General features: G+C 47.1%; 1 protein-coding gene across 2 annotated transcripts in view; it reads right to left on the reverse strand.

The window, feature by feature from the left end:
- Positions 1-5,510: 5,510 nt before the first annotated feature.
- Positions 5,511-12,120, reverse strand: part of HUWE1 (HECT, UBA and WWE domain containing E3 ubiquitin protein ligase 1) — a 74,022-nt gene continuing 67,412 nt past the window's right edge. For both annotated transcript variants that reach the window (XM_080987512.1, XM_080987511.1), the window contains exons 70-80: positions 11,452-11,548; positions 11,141-11,296; positions 10,811-11,056; positions 10,431-10,548; positions 9,732-9,872; positions 9,198-9,485; positions 8,981-9,086; positions 8,106-8,223; positions 7,421-7,602; positions 6,801-6,991; positions 5,511-6,039 (exon numbers count right to left, since the gene is read on the reverse strand). In XM_080987512.1, coding sequence (XP_080843638.1) covers positions 5,937-6,039; positions 6,801-6,991; positions 7,421-7,602; positions 8,106-8,223; positions 8,981-9,086; positions 9,198-9,485; positions 9,732-9,872; positions 10,431-10,548; positions 10,811-11,056; positions 11,141-11,296; positions 11,452-11,548 — 1,746 coding nt within the window. In that variant the 3' untranslated portion in view covers positions 5,511-5,936. The remainder of the gene's footprint in view (positions 6,040-6,800; positions 6,992-7,420; positions 7,603-8,105; positions 8,224-8,980; positions 9,087-9,197; positions 9,486-9,731; positions 9,873-10,430; positions 10,549-10,810; positions 11,057-11,140; positions 11,297-11,451; positions 11,549-12,120) is intronic.

Consider the following 12,120-nt stretch of genomic DNA (forward strand, 5'->3'; position numbering starts at 1 on the left):
TCGGTCTCCCAGGGTGAGAGGCTGGGAGGATAAAGACCCAGGTGAGACCTGGGAGGAGCGAGTGTCCACTGTGGGTGGTAAGGGCTAAGAATTACTTTTTAAGACTTTGCATTCAACTTTTTTTTTTTTTTTTTTTTTTTTTGTAGCTGTAATTTTACTGTATTATGGGAATCTCTTAATAATTTTTCCAAAAAGGGGGTGGGGGAAGAGACAGAGTACTGAGAAGGCAGCAGGCCTGAGGAAGTCGGGGAGAAGTGCTAGGCTGGAAGAGTTCAATGTCCATTGTGCCGGATGATTTGGAGGAAGCATTTATTCTGTTACTTATTTACATGATTTTTATCCAACCAACTGGTCTGAGCACATGCCTTGTATGCTGAGAGCCCAGGTTCAATCCCAGCATCTCCAGCTAAATAAGGTAACATGACAGGGAAGGAAGGACCTTGGCCGGAGGCGCTGGACAGCAGCTGCTGCCAGAGACGGGCAGAATGAGGTTATTTGGACTAAAGTCAGACCAACATGGCTGCCTACCTGAATCTGGACTAAAGAAAGTATCATATGAAGATTGGAAGAGCAAACTGTTCAAGAATGATGGGAAGGAAAACTGAAGCAAGACTAAAGGTAAAGGGACCCTTGACAGTTAAGTCCAGTTGCGAACGACTCTGGGGTTGCAGCGCTCATCTCGCTTTACAGGCCGAGGGAGCTGGCATTTGTCCACTTCCGCAGTTTTTCCAGGTCATGTGGCCAGCATGACTAAGCCGCTTCTGGTGAACCAGAGCAGCGCACGGAATCGCCGTTTACCTTCCCGCTGGAGCGGTACCTGTTTATCTACTTGCACTGCGTGCTTTCAAACTGCTAGGTTGGCAGGAGCTGGGACAGAGCAACGGGAGCTCGCCCCGTCGCGGGGCCTTGAACCGCCGACCTTCCAATTGTCAAGTCCAAGAAATAAACAGTGAAGACTTTGGCATATGGATAGCCTACACTAAAACTGGGCTAAAGCCCAGCCCTCACTAGTACAGTCATACCTCATGTTACGTTTGCTTCAGGTTGCGCGTTTTCAGGTTGCATCCCACGGTGACCCAGAAGTACCGGAAAGGGTTACTTCCGGGTTTCGCCGCTCGCGCATGTGCAGATGCAGGTTGCGTTCATTTCAGGTTGCGAATGGGCCTCTGGAACGGATCCCATTCGCAACCAGAGGTACCACTGTACCCACAATGGTCAGGGATAATGGGAGTTGTACTCTGAAGCATCTGACTACCTTTGCTTGAGCAGGAAGAGTATTGCCATGGCTGTCTTTGACTTAGGAAGATCACTGCCCCCAACTAGCAAAACAGCCTCAGAGTAAGCAGGAAAGAGACATCATGGCCAATACTGAGGCACAAGGATTGCCAACTGTTTGGGGCCCTTTGGCATTTTGAGTGTGTCATGGGCATCATTCCCTCTTCAGTTGCTCCTTTCCCCCGCCCCCGGCAGATGGAAAGAGCAAGAGCACGTTCTGTGTGTTCTCACAGGATCTGGGTAAAGGTTGCTTCCAGTAGGATTAAAATGTAAAAAGGTAAAGGACCCCATGACGGTTAAGTCCAGTCCAATTTGACTATGGGGTGCGTCACTCATCTCCGCTTTCAGGCCGAGGGAGCCAGCGTATGTCCACAGACAGCTTTTCCTAGTAATGCGGCCAGCACAACTAAGCTGCATCTGGCGCAACGGGACACTGTGATGGAAGTCAGAGTGCACGGAAATGCCGTTTTCCTTCCCACCACAGCAGTACCTATTTATCTGCTTGCACTGGTATGCTTTCGAACTGGCTAGGTTGGCAGCTGGGATAGAGCAACGGGAGCTCACCCCATTGTGAGGATTCGAACCGCCAACCTTCTGATCAGCAAGCCCAAGAGGCTCAGTGGTTTAGACCACAGCGCCACCTGCGTCCCACTAGGATTAAAATGGAACCTCCTGAAATAAAGCTTACACTGGTGTACTGCACAGTAGAACAACAACACCACAATAATCTTCTGCTAGCCAGCAACAGAAAAACTCTGATTCAAGGCATGGATCCTTATGATTTTTTATGTAGGATAAAAAAAACCCCAATAAATCACATAATGGTGGCTTTGAGGGACTATCTTGCAAATATTATTTGGGCCTATGACCATCCATTTTTTGTATCATGTCAGTGGTGTAAAGGATTGAATCCATTATTTTTTACAGTTCAGTCAGTTTAGATAGACATGTTCTGTTTTGGGGGGGTTGGGGAGGAGTAACCTGTGAATAATTTCAAGAGGATTCTGCATCTGACTCAGGGGTGTGTGTGTGTGTGTGTGTGTGTGTGTCTGCGCACACATGAATTCTCTCTCTGGCTCTTCATTGCCTCTGCCTCTCACTCAGTCTGACACCACTCCCTCTTTTTTTCTGTCTCCACTCATCCTTCTTGCTCTATTCCAGGCTTCCTCAACCTCAGCCCTCCAGATGTTTTGAGACTACAATTCCCATCATCCCTGACCACTGGTCCTGCTAGCTAGGGATCATGGGAGTTGTAGGCCAAAAACATCTGAATGGCCGAGGTTGAGGAAGCCTGCTCTATTCTGTCTCCTTTCAGGACATACCACTATCTTGCCCCTGCCTTCTCCTCAGTCAGGCCATTTCCCTTCCCTTTTCCTCCTATCCCCCCCCCCCTAAATCCACTTTCTGTTCAGCTGAGCCTTGAGAAGCAGAGAGAGCTAAAAGAGGAAGTGGGAGAGTCACTCTTCCCACTTGCTTTCTTGTGTCATTTTTTTGAGGAGGAAACAATAATCCCCATTGCCAACTTATGGCAAAGGGGACAGAGGACAAGAGCATTTCCCTTGCCACTCACAAAACCTAAGGATATAGGCATCATGTTGTTAAGTCCAGCTGTAGCTTCACTACTAGTTAAAAAGTCAGCAAATTGGCTGCTGCCTCTCCAGTGCAGATCTCTGTAACTTCATTTTGAAACGTTCAAGCAGATTGCCAAAAAGTGCTCATCTTCCTTTCCTCTGAATGATAGTTTTACCTTACTTAGGAGAAATCTGTACATTAGGCCCAGCTGTTATTGCTGGGGAGACAGAAACTGGACAAACTTGTTTCCTCCCTCCTGACCACAAGCATGAAAGTAGTAATGGGACCCCTGACCATTAGGTCCAGTCGTGGCCGACTCTGAGGTTGCGGCGCTCATCTTGCTTTATTGGCTGAGGGAGCCGGCGTACAGCTTACGGGTCATGTGGCCAGCAGGACTAAGCCGCTTCTGGCGAACCAGAGCAGAGCATGGAAATGCCATTTACCTTCCCGCCAGAGCGGTTCCTGTTTATCAACTTGCACTTTGACGTGCTTTCAAACTGCTAGGTTGGCAGGAGCAGGGACCGAGCAACGGGAGCTCACCCCGTCACGGGGATTCGAACTGCTGACCTTCTGATCGGCAAGCCCTAGGCTCTGTGGTTTAACCCACAGCGCCACCCGCATGAAACTGGACAAACTTGTTTCCTCCCTGACCACAAGCATGAAAGTAGTAGCGTCATTCAATTTTGCCCTAAATGAAGCAGTAGGGTACAGAAAGGAATAGACATGGAGATTTTAAAGAGACTTTCAGAGGACAGAAAGGAGGAGTGGGCAAGAAGCCATTGCCTCTCACATAAGAAAACCATTCAAGAGGTTTCATCAGCATTCTGCTGGCTCATTAACTGCCTCCAGGTGATGTTTCTCCAGGTGGAGTGCTGGGGTTAGTGACCTTCTAGGTGATGTTGGGACCAGCATGGTCAATGGCCACAGATGATGGGAGATGCAGCTCAACAAGATCTGGAGAGCCAGTTTTTCCCCATTCCCCTTTGCCCTCTTACTACCAGACCACCCATTTCAAAATCTGGGAGTCTTAGTCCTCTACCAAAGCAACAAACAATAAGTAGTGATGCAATATGTATTAATATTAGGTATTCGGAAATAACAAAACACTCCACTTTGAGATTCAGTGCCCAGAATAAATGATTCAGAAGTTATTCTGGTCTTCCGAGATTGTTCACTGAGTTCACAGAGGAATTTCTGGCAAGGACTCATGTGGCAGAAGGGATAGAAATAGGATGACAGGAAATTGCCTTGTGGGGTGGAGGACAGGGAGCTTGTGTTGGACACTCAAGTCCCAACCTGTTAAATGAGAAGCATTGCCAGTTTCTTAGCATCTTGCCTTTTCAGACATAACTCCAAGTTATTTTTGCCAAAGCGATGTGTGGTACAAACCTGGTTAAAGGAAGTGAGGTGTGATTGCTCAGGATGCAAAATGGCATGCTGGCTAGTGATCTCATAAAATACAAGCATGTCATGCGCTGGCTGGACGCAGAGGAATGGTTGGAGGCACGGGCTGGGGAACCCCCAAGGGAAGAAAGCTCAGAGCCCAGGGAATGGTGCTGGGATGACAATGAGTGGTCAGAGCGCCAAGCCTGGAAGGAGGAGGTGTCAGAAGCTGAAAAGGTAACGGTTTAGTGAGCAGGGAGGGTCTGTGTCAGAGAGAAGTCCAGAATCAGAAGATGAAGCAGGAGAGGAGGGAGTCCAAGAGGCAGAGATGAGACAGGCTGGTGAAGAAGCTAGGATGTCTCCTCGCTGCCTGCTCCAAGCTACCAATCCCCCTGGTCGCCCAGGACCAGAAGAGGGGCGAAGGGAGAGGAGCAGAGACAGGCACGTTGGCGTAGTCTCAGATTGTTTGGAAAGGACGAGATTTAGACAGCTGTGGGAAGGTGCGGATCTTCAGCCTTCATAAGGGGCAATACCTATCAAGAATTGTTGTGCTGATTAGGCCTGGCTCCCCTGAGCAGACCTTGTATCTTCTAATGAAGAGTTAACTTCACATATTCTATGTGATTCATTGTTGGCTACCTCTGACACATAACTAGAGATGCCACCCTGCCTTCCCGAAACTGCCAAAATCAAGAGAGCTGCTTCTCTCTCACGCTGAATATACACACCCCGTTTCCAGCAAATAAAATTAGTGGTGAAAACTGGCACAAGAAGCTGCCTTATACCAAGTCAGACCATTAGTGTATCTAACTCAGTATTGCCTACACTGACTGGCAGAGGCTCTCCAGATATTGAGATTGACAACATTCCCAGTCCTACCTGGAGATGCTGGGGACTGAACCTGGGACCTTCTGAATGGAAAGCAGATGCTCTACCACTGAACTACAGTCATAGGTGCTAGAAGCAAGATCTACCCCAGCTTGCCAGAACACTATGCAGACAGGAAACAACCACATGGAGGACCATTATTTGGGGTGGGCATGTTGTCAAGAGACTTCCCATCCTACTTGAGTAATCTTTGTCTTGCTAGAATTTCAGTCACAAGTGTTAACCAGCTGTACATGGAGATGTCTGGGATTGAACCGGGAACATTTTGTATGCAAAGCATGTATGTTACCATTCAGAATGGCCTAACTGACTCCTTCTGCATCTCCAGAAGATCTTCCCAAAGCCAGGTGGACTCTCCACTCTTACCAAAATGAACACACAAGCACAGTACATTCTTATCAAGAGTGCGCTTTTATTTTTTTTATTTTTTTTCCTTTTTTTGGAATTTTTTAAACCTTAGGTTCCCTTCCAGCAGCAAATGGGTGCCAAGGAAAGAGACCAACAAAAGAATCCAAACGCTCCCTCCCGCCGCCTCATCAACACATTCCAAGCACAAATTAAGAAATGCAAACTAAACCAAAAAATATATATATATTTATATATATAATTTGTCTTTTTCTCTCCGGGTTGCACCCCGGCCCCACCTCCGAAGACGGCTGATTGGCTGGGGGTCTCTGGCTCTCTTCAGTAAGGGGGCAGCAGGGCACGCACACACACACACAGGTGGTTGGAAAAGGGGGAGCAGCATCGCTCAGTTCCACTCCCTCCTGTTGCTCCCCAAGTCTGACAGTAGAAAAATATGGCAGCTGGAGCCACCCTTACGCCAGGCCAAAGCCCTCCGAGCACTCCTGGATGGCCAGTAGCAGCATGTGACGCAATTTCTCATAACTCTCATAGGCAGGGAGGTCCAGCTGGTTGAAACTGGAGGAAGAAAGCATCAGTGTAAGGGGGTGGGGCCAACCAGATTGACTGCAAAGTCAATGCCTTTCTTTTTCCAAAACCAGAGCAAAAGACAGTACCTCCACCCTTCCCAAACTGGCCAGAAATCTTAATCTGTAGGCCGTGATCACTTTACTGACAAAAATCTACAGATCTACAGCCTGCTCACATTTGATTCTTAGCAGTATTTAATTTCAACCACAGGACAGCCTAAGAACCTGTTCTGAAGGTCAAAATTCAGTCCTTGGAAGTGATGAACAATCCTCTGCACATGTGCAGAATGTCTATCCCAAACAATTGTCACCCCATCCAACTCCATCTGGGATTTGGATTTGCAAGGCACAAAACTGGAGTTCTGGCACCTCTTTCTTTAGGACTTGACCACTGACTCATGACTCAAGTTATAGATAGCCTCTGTTTCAGAAACACACTCATTCCCTTTCTCCCCTCCCGGCTCACAAAATCCCCAATTGTGTTTCTAGGTAAAGGAGCAACAGATACTGCTGTAGAAGGGAAGCTCCTGTAAAATAGCTAGGACCTTACAGATATTCATAGGAAAAAACCTTCAGCAGCGTCATGGTATACGTGTTATGGCTCAAGATGATAACCAGTGAATTCTAGCACTTACACAAGCTTGGAAGGCCTCTTGGAGTTAGGGTGATTATATGACACACTTCCATTTACATAATTTTTTTTCCTGCATAATGGAACACTAACAATGGGCTTATCCATTTGCCTCTTACCACGTGTGAGCAGAAGGCAGTCTATCTGTTGAGCGGTCGTCTCTGTGGATCTGGAATTTCTGGATGCCGTTCATGCCCTCTAGGGCAGCAAACCCCTGCAAGGGCACCTTGGATGTGCCTGTGACGAACTGCAGGAACTTTGCTCTGTCTGCCTGATCAAAGGAGCGCAGGGCTCGCCAGAACCACTGAATCTGTGAAAGACAAAAGCAGGTCAGAGATGCTGGCATTTCTGAGAAAGTGAGAAATTTGCAGGCCTCCAGAAGTGAAGGGCCCAGAAGGACCAACACAAAGAGGAGCCAATAGGGGGAGAGGATAGCAGAAGGGATGGGGTCGCACATTTCCTGCCTTCCAAGCGGGAGGTAGCGATGATATATGCCCGACAGGAGAAGAGCCACCTTAGCGGCAAACAGAGTTCCAAGATCAAACTTGTAGTCAAACATATCAAGGCTGCGATACTATACAAATTTACCTGAAGTCTCATTGAGCTCAATCAACTAAGGAAATTAATTGTTATCATGCCAAGAAAAATCAAGAGGATTCCTCTCCATTAGGCCTTGACACTTCCACTCTGGAGAAGAGAGAGTTGGTGAAAGGCAACCTGCTAGAAAGGAAAGGCTAACCTGGATAGAGTTTGCCTGGTACTTGTGGTACTCTGTGTTGGACTTCAGGTCATCTATGTCAATGGTGGGCAGCCCCGAGATTAGCAGCTCCAGCTCCTGCTCCGTGAAGATGGAGATGAGGCGCTTGGGGATAATCTCATAGAAGCCCTCCAAGAAGGCAGCCAGCTGCTTGCGGATTGCTCCTGCCAGAAGGGAATATGGATTATCAATGGGTGGGGAAGGCAATGGAAGTTCTAAGTAGCCGAAGAAGAGGGGAAACTATTGCTCAGGAGGGAATAAAATCTAAACACTGAAATGTGCACATTTATGTAAAATTTACAACTTCTCACAGCTGATTGGTAGATGAATCTGCCTCAAGTACAGTGTCTACGTAATGACCTTAGACCGAATTAGACAACTAAAGTTTTTGTTGTTGCTGTTGTTTGTACACTTTTCCTTAAAAAACACAGTTTGGCTTCCTTCTTCAGGCTATTGCTATTGATCCGGTGAAACAGCAACTCATGGACAGCTCTGGTATGACACTAGTTCTTTGCTTAGAATTTAGTATAAATTATGAGATAGGGAGGGAATGTTAATTCAAAAGGTAGACGCAAGTTAATAAGTGGAGGGATCCCATCTTCCAGCAGAGATGGGTTTAGATCATCAGGTTCTTTTCACTGTTCTCAGGTGTACTCCCCCAACACACCTGTCATTCGCATCTGACACACCAGGTGTACATATTCCTTCTTGTTCTCCTCAGTCACAAGGATGTTGGCTCCGTTGGGCTTAAGGTCACGTACTTCACACACACCAAACTCTTGAACCTGTTTGGGTAGGGGAGGAGGAAAGACAGAAGTGTACTAAATAAGTAGAAACTGGATTAACAAGAACATCTCTTGGGAAAAGAGAAGGCTTGCCTTGCTCTTTCTGACAAGGACCAGAAGTGAGAATGACTCAATACTGGCCTTGATTCAATCCTTTTTCAGTTTCACAAATTCCTCCTCAGCCTCAAATTACAACCCAATGGATGCTTCTCTTAACAAAACACCATAATGTAGTTGCAAGAATCAGATTTACCCCTTGTGCATAGTAAAATATAAACACACAACCAAAACCGAACAGCAGCAGCCATCATTCAGGGGCAACGAAAGACTCTGGCAGTTATCACCAGATAATACATCCTTACTATTCTGGAACACTGTGTCCGAATGCCATTCTTGTTACAGTGCTTGATAATCAATGCCAATATCCACAGCCTCATTGTTTCTCACATTGTTTAGAGAGTTCTAATTTTTTAAGATCAAAAGAAATCTGAATTCAAAAGGAAAGAGCTGTATCCACTGCTAGAAAATCCCTGCAAATATATAGTCATCTTCACCTATTATTACACATGGAGGGATTTGTACAACTTCTGGGTGAGGAATTCTACCACCTTCTTGATTTTTATCCATCATCTTCAAAATTGTCCAGATTGAATGGTTGCCCATTCTATGCGATAGCCCTTTGTCTCTTTAGCTTCAATATCCTTCAACTTCCAAAAGATTTGCCCCAAAATACTTCCATGAGAAGGGGACAGCTTACCTCTGTGCTGAAGGTGAGGTCATAGCCCAGTGTGGAGACATCGTTTTCCAGAAGATACACCAGTCCCTGGTAGAAGTGGTAATCCTCACTCTCCATATCTGTGTACCTGTATGGTTGAAGGAAGCTGGCTGGGTTAGGAACATGTTTTGGGAAAGATAGGAAAGCATTTTAGATGGACTAGTTCAACAAAAACCCTAAAAGCAAAGGCACTACTCACCTGACAGATTTGCCCAAGATATGCTTGTAGAAGGAGCGGGTGAAGTAGCATTCCAGCAACCGGTTATCATATACTGCTTTGGCCACAATGCGCCCTACAAACTTGAAGTAGCTCAGGTGGTTGGGGTTACAGTGAGAGGAAGGATTGATGGTGTAGGTGACTCGATCGCCAGGCGATGTGCGGAAGAGCGCATACATGGGGTTAAACATCTCCCGTGAGATGATCATGTACCACTCGCGCAGGAGACCTCCAGCATCCTGACCCTCTTCCCCTTCAAATACTATGTACCTGAAAAACAGAAGAGGATATAATAATAAGGAAACGTCAGAAGTGGATGATGGGTTTAGAACAATAAGGCTGGCAGGGACTGAATGTCTGGTTTATAGGTTCAATCTACAAAATAAGGAAAAATCAACATTTAGACAAAACGTGGGCAAAGGTCCTCAGCAAGGGTAAGAAAGAAAACGGTGCACATAAGAAGACTCTGATTACAGCAGCACGCTAAAAGTTCTAGTAGCTGAAGAAGTTGCTTACAATCTGTTTTTCATTTCCTCGGGCGACTTGCGATGCAACTCCCGGTATGAGTCTTCAAAGACATGATCTCGACGCACATGCACAGCCATGTCTTCTTTCCGCAGCCCCTCATCAAGTCTTTCCAACTCTTGCCGGAAGTACCTTGGAAAGAAGAGTAAGCATGTAGCCATTACCTCTCACATTGGGCAGCCCCCAGGGCTATTACTATGGAACTCCCTGAAGCCAATTCACAGTTACAGTTGCAAAGCACTAACAATGAAAGAGATGACATGTTCTACAGATGTAGATGAAAAGTGGGCGGGTTTGCCATCTCTCCAGCCCTTACAAAGTGTCTTCAGAATTGAGGCTGAGAGACACTTTTGACTATACTTCATTCTAGGGGAAGAAGCATATCAAACTGAGTAAGACCACCCATCCAGTCACCACGACTTCTCCTGCCCCACACTGATCTTTTTGCCAATGGAGGAGCTGAACAATGCCAAGAAATGAGAAATGTCTGGGTAGCCAACCTAGAGGGCATCACAGCCAATAGAAAAGTCAGCACACAAGCCTAGAATATCACTCAAGCAATCTGCCCTAGAGGTCAAAAGTGAGACATCATACTCGTGCTTACAATCAATCTCTGGCATCTCCTTGTTTTTTAATTATTATTTAAAATGAATAGGAAACAGAATACTAACACCCCACCCTAAAACCTACTTCCGTTTGACATCAAAATCCAGCACACGTATGTAATCCACGAGGACAGCAAAGGGGCCGTCAGCTAAATGGGTGGTGGACTGGCGCAGGATCTGGTTCAGCACAGTGCGGTGTGTTTCTGCAAGACGAGAACAAAAGTGAAGGTTCGGCTGCACGCTCCTTATTGTGTTTCTTCCAGGCATGCTGCAGAAACCCGTTAATGAAATTCCTCCACAAGTATATTCCCTAGTTAGTCACACCTTGATCCACACACTCCTCCCTCAGCAAACCAGCTGCCCTTCTGAGATAGAGACAGCCGAGAAACCCCCACTTGAAGCCCTCATGAAAGAATTAGTCTTAATACCCTGGACACAGCCAGACATGCCACAGTTTGAACTAACCTGCAAAGCGGAGGAACTTCTGTGTGTCTGGGGGAAGGCTGGAGGAAATGTGCATGGAAGAAGGTTCACGGGAGAAAAAGGGGTCAAGGGAGGAGGGTGTTGCAGGGGTCAGTGGGGCAGGTGAAAGGGGTGGGGGCTCGTCCTTGATGTGAGCCAGCTGGCTCTCCCGGGTGTCACGCACTGGGGGCTTGCTTTCCCGCTCTGTGGCATGCACCAAAAAGAAGGCCTCCACTGCAGGCTGCAGCACTGTAGGGAAGAGAGCAGAAGGTGAAGTTCCAAGAGGCAGAGAGGCCTGAAGCAGACCAACCTTCCAGCAGCCCAGAACCTTACCAAGCACAGCATGTTGGTCATGCGATTCTTCCAGCTCCTTCAGGCACTCGCCCAGCATATCCCATAGTTCATCCAGACTGAGTTGCTCACTTAGCAGAGGCAGATCCGGAGGACGCTCCTCTTTCTCCTTCTCACCCTGCTGGGACCCTTCTGACACTGTAAGAACAAGAGATCAGTCCTTCACACTTTAGCCTTCCCAGTTCCAGGACAGGCAACTCCTTCAGACCTGTAGAAGGAGGGCCTACGGCAGGTAAAACAGCTTCTCTACTTCAGAGACAGCCACCCCTCAACTGCAAAAAGCAGATACTAACCAACTGATTGGGTGTCTTGTGTGGTGGGTGACGGCTGATCCACATCCATAGGTGATTCGTCTCTTCGTACAGAACCCTCTGCCTGGTTTGGCTCCGACTGAACAGAAGAGATGCACACATTAGTGAGGGCTGAAGCTTCCCAAGAGCACTTAGGAAATAGGTGCTGGGAGGTCAGCCCAGTAACTCCCAAAAGGCAGGGAAGAAAATGGACCATCAACAGAACTGTGCATGGTGGCCCTACCACTTTCCCCATCCTTTACAAAGACCAAAAGAGGTTAAACATGCTGTTATACACAAGCTAAAATCTGCAGAGGGAATGAGCCGAATGACACAGCTACAGGAGAAATAGGGGAGCAGGGAAAAAAAGCTAGCAGAAAGCATGACATGCGTGAATCTGGAGGTGGAGCACTTACAGCCAGGAGCAATGGTGAAGTGCATGCACCAGAGTGGGGAAAGTTCTTGGAAAGCAAAGAACAGGTGTGGAGAGAAGAGGAAAGTTGTCATCAGGGACCTTCCTGCAGGGATAACCTCATATTTAACAAGGCCCACATGCCAGGGGCAAAGGCAGCCCACATCTCTCTACAGAAACTGGACAGGACTGGGGCCTCTAAGATGCAACAATCTGGAGAGAGGTAGGCTCAAGGATTGTACACACATTACTGTATTGTC

The sequence above is a fragment of the Podarcis pityusensis genome, assembly GCF_964106645.2.
Source record: "Podarcis pityusensis genome assembly, chromosome: 17".
In the NCBI taxonomy this organism is placed as follows: Eukaryota; Metazoa; Chordata; class Lepidosauria; order Squamata; family Lacertidae; genus Podarcis; species Podarcis pityusensis.